The 14335-nt window shown below is 35.9% G+C and overlaps 1 protein-coding gene across 1 annotated transcript in view; it reads right to left on the reverse strand.

Moving 5' to 3' along the window:
- Crybg3 (crystallin beta-gamma domain containing 3) overlaps nt 1-14335 on the reverse strand; it is a 110117-nt gene that overhangs the window by 58887 nt on the left and 36895 nt on the right. The window contains exons 4-6 of the mRNA XM_027943246.2: nt 1800-7833; nt 462-506; nt 110-225 (exon numbers count right to left, since the gene is read on the reverse strand). Of these exons, the coding sequence (XP_027799047.2) occupies nt 110-225; nt 462-506; nt 1800-7833 (6195 nt within the window). The remainder of the gene's footprint in view (nt 1-109; nt 226-461; nt 507-1799; nt 7834-14335) is intronic.

Here is a 14335-nt window from a genome sequence, read left to right on the forward strand (position 1 = left end):
ACTATGTCTAATACTAGAGGAAAAGGAATATAACTTTTACAAAAAGTACAAATACAAGAAGGCATGCTTAATTTCAGAAAATATGCTATAAATCACTGAGATTTCTTACCAGCCTCTTACAACTTTTATCAATACCCCATTGGGAAAAGACCATGCTGTAGCATCAGGAACATTACAGTAGATCTCGTGTTTATATTCACTTCCATGGAGATCATAGATAACCATCTGTAACATAAAGTAGACAGGCCCAATGACCCATTTTAAGAATGTATTTAAATTTTCAGAATGTCCTAGAATATACAAAATAAAATATCCTAAATAGATAAAAACAAATATTACTTCAAATGTAAAATCCTCGAGTAGAAAAATCATTTTCTAAATCAAGCAAAAGTATTTATCTTAAACTCTCCAAACCTGATTTTCACTTTTTTTCTTCATCTACTTGCAAAAACTATCCTTACCTTCCCAGGCCTTGGGTTACATCTCAGAATTTGTCTGTCAACATTCTGAAATAGCAAAAATTGAAAAAGTAAGACTTAAGTTAACACTAGTAGAAACACATGTGGTTCATATTCTTAGCCATCATATACCCAATATGTACTAGTCACCATTATGAGCAAAGGGGTTCTTTACACAGAAGGAACAGAGTGCAAACATGCAGTATAATAGCGTGGTGTCACTGCCTTCAAACAGCCTCCTGCTTAGAAGGGGCAAACAGACATCCACACTTCTAAGGAGGGACCAAGTTAAATGCAAAGGTAAAACACAAAGAAAAAGGCCAGGTTGTGGAAATGGCACCGGTAAGGAGGTGAGGCAATGGGACAGGGAGTTCTAGAAGAGGCTTCTTGGAGGAAGTGGAATTGAGGAATTGAGAGGATCTTAGAAAACAGGATTTCCATGAGCTTAAAAAAAGGGATGGGGACGATAGGGAAAAATATTCCAGGAAGAGAACCATTTTCAGAAAAAGAACAGAGGCAGGAAACACGGAGTGTATAGCTAGAGAATTGGGGAGGAAAGACTGGACAAAACAGAACTTATAATCAGAGTGAAGAGGTTCCATTTAATTTGGTTGGCAATGGGGACCCATAAAAGACATATTTCTTCAAATTCTGTCATTTCTTTCAAAATGACTTTCTCTTGCAAGGTACTGATTGGTATACTATTTGCTAAGGGTGCTCTAGGTTAAGATACAGGCCTTGAGAGTCTTCAAGAAAGTTCCATAATCCTCGGAATGCCGGAAAGGGAAAGGCCCATGTTCTGTAAATATTCTACATTAGATATTTAAATATTACTAAACCAATGAAAGACATAACTGAATTTCAACACATTTTCTAGCTCTTTTTCTCCAAATTGGGCTACTCACTGTCTTGCTTTGTATGAATATGAGCAACTCCACTGGGAAGTTGTTGTCAAGCAAATATATAAAAATTTTACTTGAAAGAAATATTTTCATGATATGTATGAGCTAAATGGAAAGTGATAACTTTCCCACATATAATACCTTGAGAAATCCAAAATGTCATCACTTAATTTAGTTTGAAAAGTATTAACTAAGGATTGTGTAATAAGTGGCTCCTCTGTTAGGCATTTTAAATTCTGATCAGGCAACTGTGTTTTCTCAGCATAACAATTCAGTTAAAATACACAAATTTTGACCCAATTCAACCAAAGAGTAAATCCAATATTTAAAAAAAAAAAATTTTATACAAAGCCAATATACTGATTTTTTTTAGTATGCTTTTAGATAATTTCACAACCCAAGGTTTTATTTCACTAGTTAAATAATCAAAAGAACTTACCACAGTGTAGGGGCCCAATCTGCCTGGGTTGTCTTGAACACGGAAATATTTTGACACTGGTTCCTGAAAACACCCACCAAATCTGGTTCCTTTTTCCAAGGAATGAGTTTTAGAAGTCTGTAAATACTGATGATAAGCACTCTTTAAAGAAGAATGCAATTTAGAAGTAAGGTCAGATTTTTGTAAAAATAAAGTCTTTTCTGGCCACAGACCAATCTGCAGATTGGAAGGAGCAGGGTCACTTGACATTACATGCAAATTCTTAGAAAGTCCAGTGCTTTCCTGGTCATTGTCAGGGTAGCTTGTGATGGAAGGATCTGGCAACTGGAAGGTAACATGATCCTTTCTTTGAGCTCTCAGATCTCCTCTCTGCAATGCTTCTTCCTCCTCATCTTCTTCCTCAGCCACTTCTCTGTCATCTTCATCAAAATTCATCTTTAAACGCTCTGATACTGACTGGAGAAGTGACAAAACCGAAGAAGATTGGTTTGCACTCTCTCTGGATTTAGTGGAGCCATGATGACCAGGAGACACCTCACTGGACAGAATGTCCTCCTGTGAGCTGTCATCCTCATAAATGGGGCTCAAAGCCAAGGGATAAATTTTGTACCTTTTGGCCTCTACTGATAAGAACGTTTCTGAACTATCACCATCAAATGTCTCACCTGATTTTGTATCTTTTTCAAGATGATGGACGAGGTCAGTTCTACTCTCAGACCTTTCACATGCCAAAACAGGCATGCAGGAAGAGGCCACATTGGGAAATAAGACGGAGCTGGTTTCTCTAACTTCTGCAGAAGCATACTTGTCTTCCTCTTGAAGGGGCTCTTCATATAATATAGTAAAGGAAGAATTTTCTTGTTCGTCCTGAGAAACGAAGGCCAAATTAGATTCTTCCTTCCCATCACTAAAATCCAGAACTCTTCTTGCGTCATATACCGTAGTGATGGACACTCTTTTGTTGAGTCTTACTACGGTGTCCTCAGGTTGAAAATCTGGCATTGCTAAGGCCGGGTAACCCTCATAATCCTTACTTAATGTAGGTGATTGATATCCCCTGAAGTGTGAGGCAAGTCTGCTATCATGCAATATCAAGCTTTCCTTGATTTCAGTAGGCTCTTCCTCCACTTCTCCAACACTGCTTTCAGCATACTCTTGAGATGATTTTTCAGCTTCAAATACAGTGGGCATGCCTTCCACTTGGGTAATGGTCAATTCTGTTTCATGTATTTTCTCTATATCTATGGCTGTGGGTATTGCTTCATGTTTCCTAAGAGTCCCACTAGGATCCTCACGGGATGTTATTTTCATTTCCAGTTTAGAAGGCATAAACATATTTCTTCCTTTAGTCTCTTCAGCATCTCCCTTGGATTTTTTCCCCATTTCTAAGGAGGCAGGTGCTGCCTTCTTATGTGCTTCTTTCACAGAAGATACCACTCTAGTATTCCCCAAAACCCCTAGAGCATCCTTTTGGTGAGTAGTTTCCAATTTCAACACAGGCCTCTCAGTCTTTCTAATAACTCCTTCAGCATCCTTTTGGTAAATAGCTTCCATTTCTAAGGTAACAGGTGCTGCCTTGGCCTCTTGGGTAATCTCCTCCCCACCTCTTTGGCAGGTATTTTCCACTTCTGACACAACAGATGTCACTCCACTCTTGCCAACATCCCCTTCTGCAAGCTTTTGATAATCATTTTCCACTTCTCTTGCAACAGGTGTCATTTCAGTCTTTACTATATCCCCTTCAGCATCTTTTTGGTGGATATTTTTCACTTCTGATATAAGAGGCATCACCTCAGTTTTGCCAATGTCCCCTTCAGTATTCCTCATCTTGCAAGCTGTTTCTATTCCTAAAGTGACAGGTAATCCTTCAGGTTTTTCAGCATACTTCTCAGCACCCACTGAGTACACCTTTTCCATTTTAAAGATGTCAGCATCTGACTCAATTTTTGTAATATTTAATTCAGCTTCCATTTTATGTGCTCTTTCTGCATCTAACACAGGAGGGACTGCCTCACATTTCATAATATTGAATTCGGTATCCCTTTTGTTTGTTTTCCCCATTTCTAACATGGAAGGTATATGCTTAATTTTTCCCATATTTACTTCATCCTTTTTGTGTACTTTCCCTATTCCTGACGTTGCAAGGGGTGTGCTTTTACTATGTTCTGGCAAGCTTTTTTCAGATATACATACAAGACTATCAGACAAACTGCTTTTGGATGTGCCAGGTGTGAGAATGTTATCACTCACAGATGGAGGACATTTGAAATTCAGTACAAGAGTTCTTGTGTCTTCTGTCACAGTTTTGTGAATATCCACATGCTCTCTTTCTCTTGTCTCTCTACAGTCCTCATTGACAAATAAATGTGCTTTTACTCTGTCATCTAACCCTTTATGGGGCATGTCTTCAGGGAGTAAAACAGTATCTGATTCTTGCAAATTTATACTATCAGACTGTCCAATTTCATTTCCAGAAAGTGAAGATTTTTGGTAAAGAGAAATATCTCTTCCTTTAATTGACTCTGTGCCACTAAGTAAGTTACTTATGGAGAAGAATCTACTTAATTTTTTGTTTTCACTAATTTCACACGTGCTTTGATTTACTGCCTGTTCTGATAACAAGAACTCCCTAACTATGTCACTTGGCTTAACACTATCACTGTTCAGAATTTTTGAAGTATGAGCCTGAGGCTCAGAATCCCAGGTAGCCTCAGTATTTTCAAAAGCATCATTTTTCAAATTTTCTTGGGCTGAATAAATAACCTCATTGACTAATTTCCTAGCTTGATCTTCTAACACACAAGACACATTCATTCTATCAGAATCAAAAAGAAGATGTGTCTCACCAACTGTAGTTGAAACACAGGCTTTCTCTTCCTCTTTGACTTCTGACATGTTTTCCATGCCCTGCTCTTCCAAACACTCTTTTAGTTGGATCCCTGTTAATGCCACTTCTGATTCTTTTTTCTCAGGGATATCGTCCTTCAGAGTACCGGGATTCATTACACCATCTATGGATATATGCTCCTGGCAGGTACCAACTGTGTGTTTGGATTTTAGTTCTTCTCTGACAGAATTAAAAATCTCCTCAATCAATGTGTCAGCCTTTCTGAGTAAACCACTTTTGAGGTCCAAAAGTTGGTCATGTGCTCTTCTCCTCGCTTCTACATGCTCAGCAGAGGCTTCAGAACACTGCTGGCTTGAGCTGTTAACTGACGCTGGAGCCCCAGCAACTGCTCCAGGCTTTGCTTCCATGGTATCGTCAAAATGGGCAGTGGCTGGGAAATCAAGAGATACCTTTCCAGTATGAATCCCCAAATGGTCCTGAAATGGGGTTGCATCTGCCCCTGTTGGGATAGGTGTCTCCAATTCCAAGGAAAAGCTACTAGGGTCCAGCAGATCAGTTATGGAGGCATTTTCGCCTGAGAGATCTTTAGTAACATTCACAGAATCATAAATATTTGAGGGATCATATGAATTTATAACCATGCTAATTTCCTCTGGCTGACCAGAGAAAAAGGATGCACTATCAGTACCACCACTCAGAAAACAAGGTTCCTCTCTCTTTGTGTGAGATGAGGCTTTCCTTTCTGATCTCAGCACAGAAGGTACATTAAGCAAGCTTGAACACTCTAATGAAAACATGTTTTTTTTCACACTAACATCAGAACTCAAAAAAGGTGAATTTACTTTTGTGCTGTCAGTTTCTTGGAACTTTGGGGAGATACTAGTTAAACTGAGTTCTGCCATTTCTGAGAGACCAGAACTCTGTTTAGTCCCACAAATATCCAAAGATTCATGAATCATACAAGTGTTGGATTCACAATTCTGTGCCATATGCCTAGTGACTTTTTTGTCTTGACCAAGAGGTGAAATCACAGGTAGATTACTTTGGGGAAGAGAAGGAAGATCACCCAAGGTGTCCACCTCTGTTTCTTCTATGCCTTGATGTTTGGAGGTAGAAGAAACCTGAACCTGGTGACTGTCCTTACGGCTGGCATCTGAACATTTGTCTTTAATCTCCCTATGTTCCACTGATTGAAAACTTTTGTCCTGCTCAACTTCTAGAGAAGTTAACTCTGATAAAATAGGCTTTGCTGGCTCCTCTGGAATTTCTAATGAAGAAGAAATTACACCCTGAGAAATGCTGCTGGGCTCTGTTTGGCAAACAGATAACTTGGGCAAGGCTATAGATTTTCCTTTTCCAGAATGTGACTTAACAGGAACACTGTTCTGACCACCAACCTCAGACGTTGATAAAGTTTTAGCAATGTTATTAATTTTGGTTTCCAAGGGAAGAGAATCAGACTCCTCTACTGTGCTTTTAATTGTTTTGGTCTTTGCAGGCATTAACTCTGTTTTATTAAGGTCTGGAGATGAAACAAAATTATAATCCTTGGGGAGGCTTCCGGGCTCAGAGTTCAATGGGTCCACCATAGTGCCACTCATTTCAGGACCTGGATGAAACTGGCATTTTTCACTATCAGCAAAAGCTTCCTTGGATTCAAGAACTGCAGATTCATGTTCAAGGTGAAGGGAAGGAGGACTCTTTCCATCTACAGCCTCAACATGAATTGCCACATTTTTTTCTGGACATTTAGTTGGCTGATGAGAAATACCAACAATGTTGGAATCTCCAGTTTCTATGGGTACATCCTTTAAAACAGAGATATCAAATTTACTCGGAATGTCCTTTCCAGAAACAAAGGTAGAAGGTGAAGCATCAAAATGTGATTTCTTACAGTCAAGGGTAAGTGGTGTTTCATCATCAAGTGATACTTTGGCTTGCTGAGGTTTCTTGGCATGAAGAAGAGATTCTGAAAGGTGATTTTTATTAAGTTTGAAATTCATTTCAGGTTCTAGTCTGTTTTCTAAGCATGCTACAACTTCTGATTCACTGATGTACTGTGCAAAGGCACAGTCCTTTTGTTTTATACTCATAGTGTAAGCTTTGTCATGTGGCCCCAAATCAAGCTTTTTGGCTTCTGTTTCAAACAATTGGTCGGTATCTTTGGGTAATGATTCGATTCTGTTTTCTAGAGCTTTTACATGACTTGAAGTTGTGGGTTGGCCAGCCAAGACACTTGCTGTTTCTTGCCTGATTTCTGTAACAGCCAAATTTTTCTGTGAGTCTTGGGCAAACAACCTCTTTCCTTCATTTACAAGTTCTGTGTCTGTCACAGCATGTCCCTGGACAGCAATGGTGCTGGTGTGATGGGCAGCCTGCTTTGATGAGTTATCTACAGTTTGCTTGTTAGAACACATTCTCTCTGGCAACTGCAGGTTTTCATGCCTAAGTGATTTACTGGGACTTGGCAAATTTGTACTTTCCAGTTTGGTAGTGTCACTCCCATTAGATTTACTACAAGAGAAATCAGAAACAGCAGGTCCCTGAAGTTCAACATGCTCTTCTCTTTGCTCCAATGTCCCATCATTCATCACAGAGCTGTTTTCTCTCCTTGTATTTTCTGTTGGAGTTTTCCTCTGAAATTCTGGACTGCAAGGAACTTTGCTACTCTTACTTCCTGTAAACAATGCTGAACATACCAAATTTCTGTCAGTTTGAGAAAGTGGCACACAGCCTAAATGGTTCCATGAGTCAGATTCTCGAACAGTAGAGCTGGAGTTAGTCTCAGAAGAAGAGAATAACCAATTTCTCTCAGGTCCTCTAGGATCATTTTTATTTAAAACATCCTTAGAAGGAGTGGTGTTCTGAAGTCCCGGAGTGTTGGTCAGATGGCTTTCTGTGTTGGGATTAATTTTGCTACAGTCAGAGTCGTCTAATGGGCCCCCAAGCAGACATCGTTTCAAGTGGACATCTGTACTAGCTGACGACAGCGGTGCTCTCTCAGCCTCCATTTCACTTCCAGGGCCAGAGTGTGTGTTTGTACTAGAATCAGAACCGTCATTTTCTCTGTCTGAGGTATTCAGAGTTTCCAACATGGGTTGTTGCTTTAGGTATTTCATAATTTGTCTGGGGCCTCGATATGTTGCATATGTTACTGCAGGCCTCTCTGGCTTACCATCAATTTTTCTGTGAAAAGAAACAGTTCGAGGATATCAGGAAATATAATTAGTATCACTTTACAGTAATCCCAGCAATCACATTGCAGCAAACTGTACCTTTCAAATACCATTTCTCTTCATATGTACTCAATTGGAGAGGAAATCCTAGGAAGTTTTAGTTAAAATTATCTGCATTAAAAATAATGCAGATTTGGCAAGCAGCACATGAATGTCAAGGCAGCCTGAATGCATTGAGTTTCTCAGAACTGTTCCTTCGTAGGATACAGTGATTAAGGATTAGGATACAGTGATCAGATGGAGATATGTATGATTACATATTCTTCTGTGGCTAACAGAAGAGTCTAGGCTGACAAGTCCAAGGCTTAGGTTCTGGTTCTTATCTCAAAGCATTTGACATTAATGAACCACAATGATTTTTGTGCCTCGTGTTAGTACCATAAGTTCATGGAATCATCACTGTGATTTCTCCACCACATCAAACGTCATAGCAAGTTTCTATTCCTTTACTTTTACGTGTGAACTTAAACAGCATCTTTAAGCACATAAGTTGGATAAGTGTTAAAGAAAAATGCCTGACAAGATGTTCAGCCCATAGTAAGCACTCAGTATTTATTCATTAAATCAATTAGTAATAGAATTGCCTTTAAGATGTTTTCCTGTGTTCAGAAAAAGTATTTTTCCACGTACTCCACTGGTGCGATGAGTATTAAATTGCTTGGATAAATGCAGATATCAAAAAGATTTCCAAAAAGAGTGGAGAACCAATTCCTGCATAAGTTCCTGATGCGCTCAGCAACCAGCTTCCCTTGAAGATTCTGTGGGAGTTCTCATGCAAGCCACGCTGCTTTGTAGACTTTTATCAGCTCCATTCCCTGTCCTTTCATTTCAGCACCAGAGAGAAACTGACCTCACTCCTAACCTCTATGACTCAGCTCACAAATTATCTCTATCACAAACCTATGCTTTCTACCAAGATGGACATTTACCCTCTGGTCTGTGGGTACACAAAACACAACATTAATCACATTAAACTATAAAGATCTAGGTTATTTATTCTTCCCCACTCACCTAGTGGCTGAGAGAAGGTACTATGTCTGAATCATCTTTATATATTTAAGTGCACCATGCACGATCTGGAAAATGGTATATGTTTAATACCTTTCTGTGAATCAATAAATAAGTAAAGCAATGATACTAAATGCTAAGTAATCTATTTCAGACTAATGTCATAATTCTTATATATGATATCAAAATGTTTTCTGAACTAAAGCAACATTTTAGTGTCCCGACTATAATAATTCACAGTAGAAAGTCTGGATGTGTGTTCTACTCAATTGTTTCAGATTGAACATATCAGTAACCAAACATTACTCTCCATATTGAATAACTAAGAAATTCAGTTATTAGTATTCCAACATCTAAAAGAATAAATTTTATTTCCACCTTTAAAGTAATAAATTAAGAATGCTAGATTTGTCTAAATGAAAAAGCAAAGGAAATTTCCTTTGATAACAATTTCATCAACTGTGCCTGTTACATACATCTTGAAATTTAGCTGAAATAACTCATTTCATACCATATAATTTGCTGGCCTTTAAAATCCTATCAAACCATTATTGTAAAACATTGTTCTTATTACATCCATTTATTTTTACTGTCCACTATGAAGTAGCTAAAGGAGATATGGTGAGAAAAGCTTTGCCTTGCAAAAGGGATTTTAATTGCTGCACAAGTTTCAGGCTGAATCTAATGCTTATGAAACAAAGTCAAAAGCTGGATATGGCAACCTTCCTATGAAATATTCAAGAGAAAAATACATACAGGCACATTAACATTATTGGTGAAATACCATATCAAAATACACATATCATTCAGAAAATAAAAAAGGCTTTTGAAACAACATATTAAGATCTAGGGCTGGGGTTGTGGCTCAGTGGAAGAGCGCTTGCTTGCTTGCCTTGCATGTGTGAGGCACTGGGTTCGATCCTCAGCACCACGTAAAATAAATAAAGGTATTGTGTTTATGTACAACTAAAAAGTTTTTTAAAAAAATGATCTAGAAGTGTAAATAAATGACAAAAAATTGCTTTGTTTCTATCAAAATTTTAACATTGTATAATTATAACCTATTATGCATAGGCTACAATTTTTCCCTAAAAGATCACCAAAATAATCCTTAAGAAATATATACCCAAAGAAATGCACATGGTGTCAACTAAAATAGGAAATGAGAGAGAAGGATCAGAATTTAGGTCCTCTTACTACCAACTCCCTTGAAACTAGATCACAAAGCATTTTATCCTGCATCAATACAACATTGCAACTTTTATCTAAAAGGACTCTAATAAACCACACAGAAAAGTCCACTAAACTTTAGCTTACTATAATAAGTGTTTTGTAGTTTTGGAGTCTGCAAAGGAGGATTCGTGTTTTATATTTTTTATGATTTTCTTAATGCTTTTAACTAAAAAGTGATTAAATTAAATATATATTATATATAAATATATAATTATTATATATATATATATATAAAAATATATATATATATATATAAAAATATAGATATACTAGTTTAAATTGCTAACCACATCTTCTGCAGCAGCCTGTAAGAATATGTTACATATTTGTAAATATGCATTCTTTATATTTAACAATTATCATGTTTAAAGCACTAGACATCAAAGTTGTAAGCTTAACTTCATTCATTTTAATTGGTCCCTTCAGGCACTGGTGAGCTACACAACGACTTTTTAACAGGTTAGTCATGCCAACATTATCTATTTTCTGCATCATTCTTTCACAGGTTGAAATAGAGTCAACATAATTGAATATTAAGTCCATAAAATTGGCCAGGTACAGTGGTGCACACCAGTAATCCTAGTGCTCGGGAAGCTAAGGCAGGAACATAGCAAGTTCAAAGCCAGCCTCAGTAAAAGCGAGGTGCTAAGCAACTCAGTGAGACTCTGTCTCTAAATAAAAATTACAAAATAGGGTTGGGGATGTGGCTCAGTGTTTGAGTACCTCTGAGTTCAATCCCCAGTACCAAAAACTTAAATTAAATTTTGCCCTTTAATTTGCGAACTTTTAAATAAACTAAAATATCCCAAAATAAATAATTTTAAAATAAGGTAAAGATGGGAAATTAAAAAGGTGCATTTTTCACAAGCTGAATGAAGAAATGGGAGTATTAATTTCATATATTATGTAATTATACATGGGATCTATAGCTTATTCTTTGTATGAAAGGTATGTGATGTAACTCAAACAGTAGGAAGAAAAAAATAAAACACACTGAAAGTTCAAATATTTAAGAAAATAGGCAAATGGATTTAAAATTTGAAAAGCTTTTATGGATGCTGTCCAAATTTAGCTTTCATGTGAAGGTTTATTAAGCCTCCAGATATTACATATGATGTGGTCTAATCTGAATAAATTTTATACACCTGTTAACCAAAGACCTATCATTCTGCAAAGAAAATTCTATAATAGCAGCCTGCAAATAGTAACTAGTCTTATAGCAAAAGAACTATAGGAATTCACTTTAAGGAAAATATGAAGCTTAAGCTACTTTTTGGCAATAGGATTTATTTCCTTTCAAATTACATAGGTAAACATGCATCCTCTCACAATAAGGAAGTCTTTTAACAGCTGTAGGTAAAGAAAAGCTGCAAAACCAACAATTTTTTTAAAAATCCCAGGATAGTTTTGATAGAAGAGATTCTCATTATAATGGATATAAACCTGTGAAAATATAAAAATTATAACATAGAAAAATTTTTAAAACCACAACAATAAAATAGCTTTCTATATAAATTACACAGAAGCCGAGTTAATGTATGGAAAATAATTTTTAAAATGTCACCAAACAGATTTTTTAAAAAAGTTTTATGCATATTAAAAATAAAATCTGCATAGTCAACTATAAATAAAAACAATGGCAAAGCTTATGACTATTTTTAAGTAAGCTAAGATGAAATCATTCAATTCGATTTTAGTGATGATTTTTTAAATCCACTTTGAATGAATAGGTAAATGATTTAAATTTTGAAAATGATATTAATGGCAGTCACAAAATATGTTTGATTGTATGATAATGAACACTGTTATATACCACAGGTTATATTAACTCATCTAAAGCCATAGACTTGTTTAAATACACCCTGATTATGAAGACCTCTAAAGAAAAAAAGGGCACTTTCCATAAAAGGCAATGTAAAACCTTCAGTTAACTCATTCTTCCTTGTATTATTATTTTTTTAATTTATGGGAAACAAATCCCCTATAATTTATTATAAATTTCACTTTAAATAACATTTTACATTTGATATAATCTCATGATCTGAAAAAGAAACTTAAATATACCCTTGTTTTTAGTACAGTCATACCACAGAACAAAAACAACTTTACTCCTTAAAATGCAAATACTCAGAATTATTATTTTTTTTCGAGAGAGAGAGAGAGAGGAGAGAGGAGAGAGGAGAGAGAGAGAGAGAGAGAGAGAGAGAATTTTTTTTAATATTTATTTTTCAGTTTTCGGTGGACACAACATCTTTATTTTATTTTTATGTGGTGCTGAGGATCGAACCCAGTGCCTCACACATGCCAGGCGAGCGCACTACCACTTGAGCCACATCCCAAGCCCCTCAGAATTATTTTAAAATAATTTTCTAGGTGTATTACTTAAATAACATCTAAAATTAGTTGTGAGCAGTCCTTCACTATAATGTCAAAACAAACTTATAAAAATAGGATTCAACTTTTAAATCACAATTCTTAAACTGATAATTGTTAATAATAACTATTGATAGAAACTGACAAATTATCAATTGTAGTTCTTAGCCTGATAAACAGTGGCATTTCCAAAGCTAGGCCTAGAGGAAGACTGTTTCTTAGTTGGGAGTTCAGGCATCATTTCCTTTCCACCTAAATTAATAAAAGACTTTCTTTGCTGAGTTGGTTCTAGAGAATCGCCTTAAGTGATTATTCCATTATCAAAGAAGGTTTACCAACAAGAAATAAGAAACCTGGTATCCACTGTCATTTTCTATTGTCCATTGCCAAAGAAATAAGCTTAACCAAACTAATCAGAACCAAAGAAGAAAAAAATGTGAACTTTCCATTCTATTCAATTCTCCATCATTTTAAATTACTTCACAATACTGGATCTCCAATATCAGCGTGCAAAAAAGTCACCTGGAGAAGTTGTTAGAAGCTTGCTGGACCCTGCTCCCAGAGATGTCAACTGAGTTTAAATCAGGACCTGGGCTCCATCCACAGAGCCAGGGGGATGGGGCGAAGGGGTTAGAGACATGGTCAACAAATATGCTTCTCTAATGATTCTTGAGTGATGCTGATGCTACTTTTCCAGGAACCACACTTTCCATAGTGTTACTTTAAACAATCCCATATAATGGATTTACAATTGAGCCACTTTGTTGGACATTTATTTTCAATGAAAAATAATGTTTAAATGAACACCTTTGTATATTATCAGAAAAAATTATAAAGTTCTTATACATTTTAAAGTTCTTGATACATAGTGCCAACTGAATTCCTAAAACATGCTATCAAATTACATCCTCCATTCCCAGCAGAGTATATGAGCACTGGCTTTATCTACTTTGACTCATGAAAAATAGTTATTAATATTATCAATTTAAAGGAGAAAAAAATTCTCATTTTAGTTTTCATTTCCTTGATTGCTAGTGAAAACAAACTTTTTCAATTGTTAGTGGTTTATATTTCTATTTAAATTCTTTATATTGTTTGCCATTTTTAATCTTCTATTATATTAGTATCTAAATTGCTGACCAATTAAAGTATTCTCTGTCATTGTTGTATATGATTTTTCTCATTTTCCATTTAAATTATCATTGGTTATGTTTTTTGACATACAGGAATTTGAAAATTGGGAGTAATCTTTATCTTGATCTCTTTCCTAACACCTTCTATTGCTATTATGCTTATAAAGTGATTTTTATCAAAAGTAAAATAATAATTCATATATTGCTTCTCTTAGTTTACTTTGTAAACATTTATTTGTAACTATTTTAATATAAAAATTAGAAATAACTTTTTCCCTCCAAATTGTTAAGCAGTTTTTCCAATGAATCCACATTTCAAAGAGAATGCAAATGTCCTCACCACAGGTTTAGATTTTAAATTTTATGAGAGTCTACTTCCAGACTCTCATAAATTCTGCTCCATTTAAATTTATAGCAAATATTACACCTGCTTGGCACAGCTGCAGATACTATATCTTTATCAGTATATTTCAACATCTGGTAGAACAAGCTCCGCCACATCACTTGATGAGCAAACTCTCATCTATTTGGGTCTCTGTTCTTAGAACTGTGATTTGGGTCTGATCTTATAAATTTGCTATGAGGAATTAGCTTGCAGGACACTTTGAAACTACCAAAAAAAAAAAAAGTACACAATAAGTTATCATCTTTACATGACTACAGTATTATTGATGACCAATTCTCAAGTGAGGACAAAATAAAAGT

This window comes from Marmota flaviventris, chromosome 8 (genome assembly GCF_047511675.1).
Source record: "Marmota flaviventris isolate mMarFla1 chromosome 8, mMarFla1.hap1, whole genome shotgun sequence".
NCBI classification, from domain to species: Eukaryota; Metazoa; Chordata; class Mammalia; order Rodentia; family Sciuridae; genus Marmota; species Marmota flaviventris.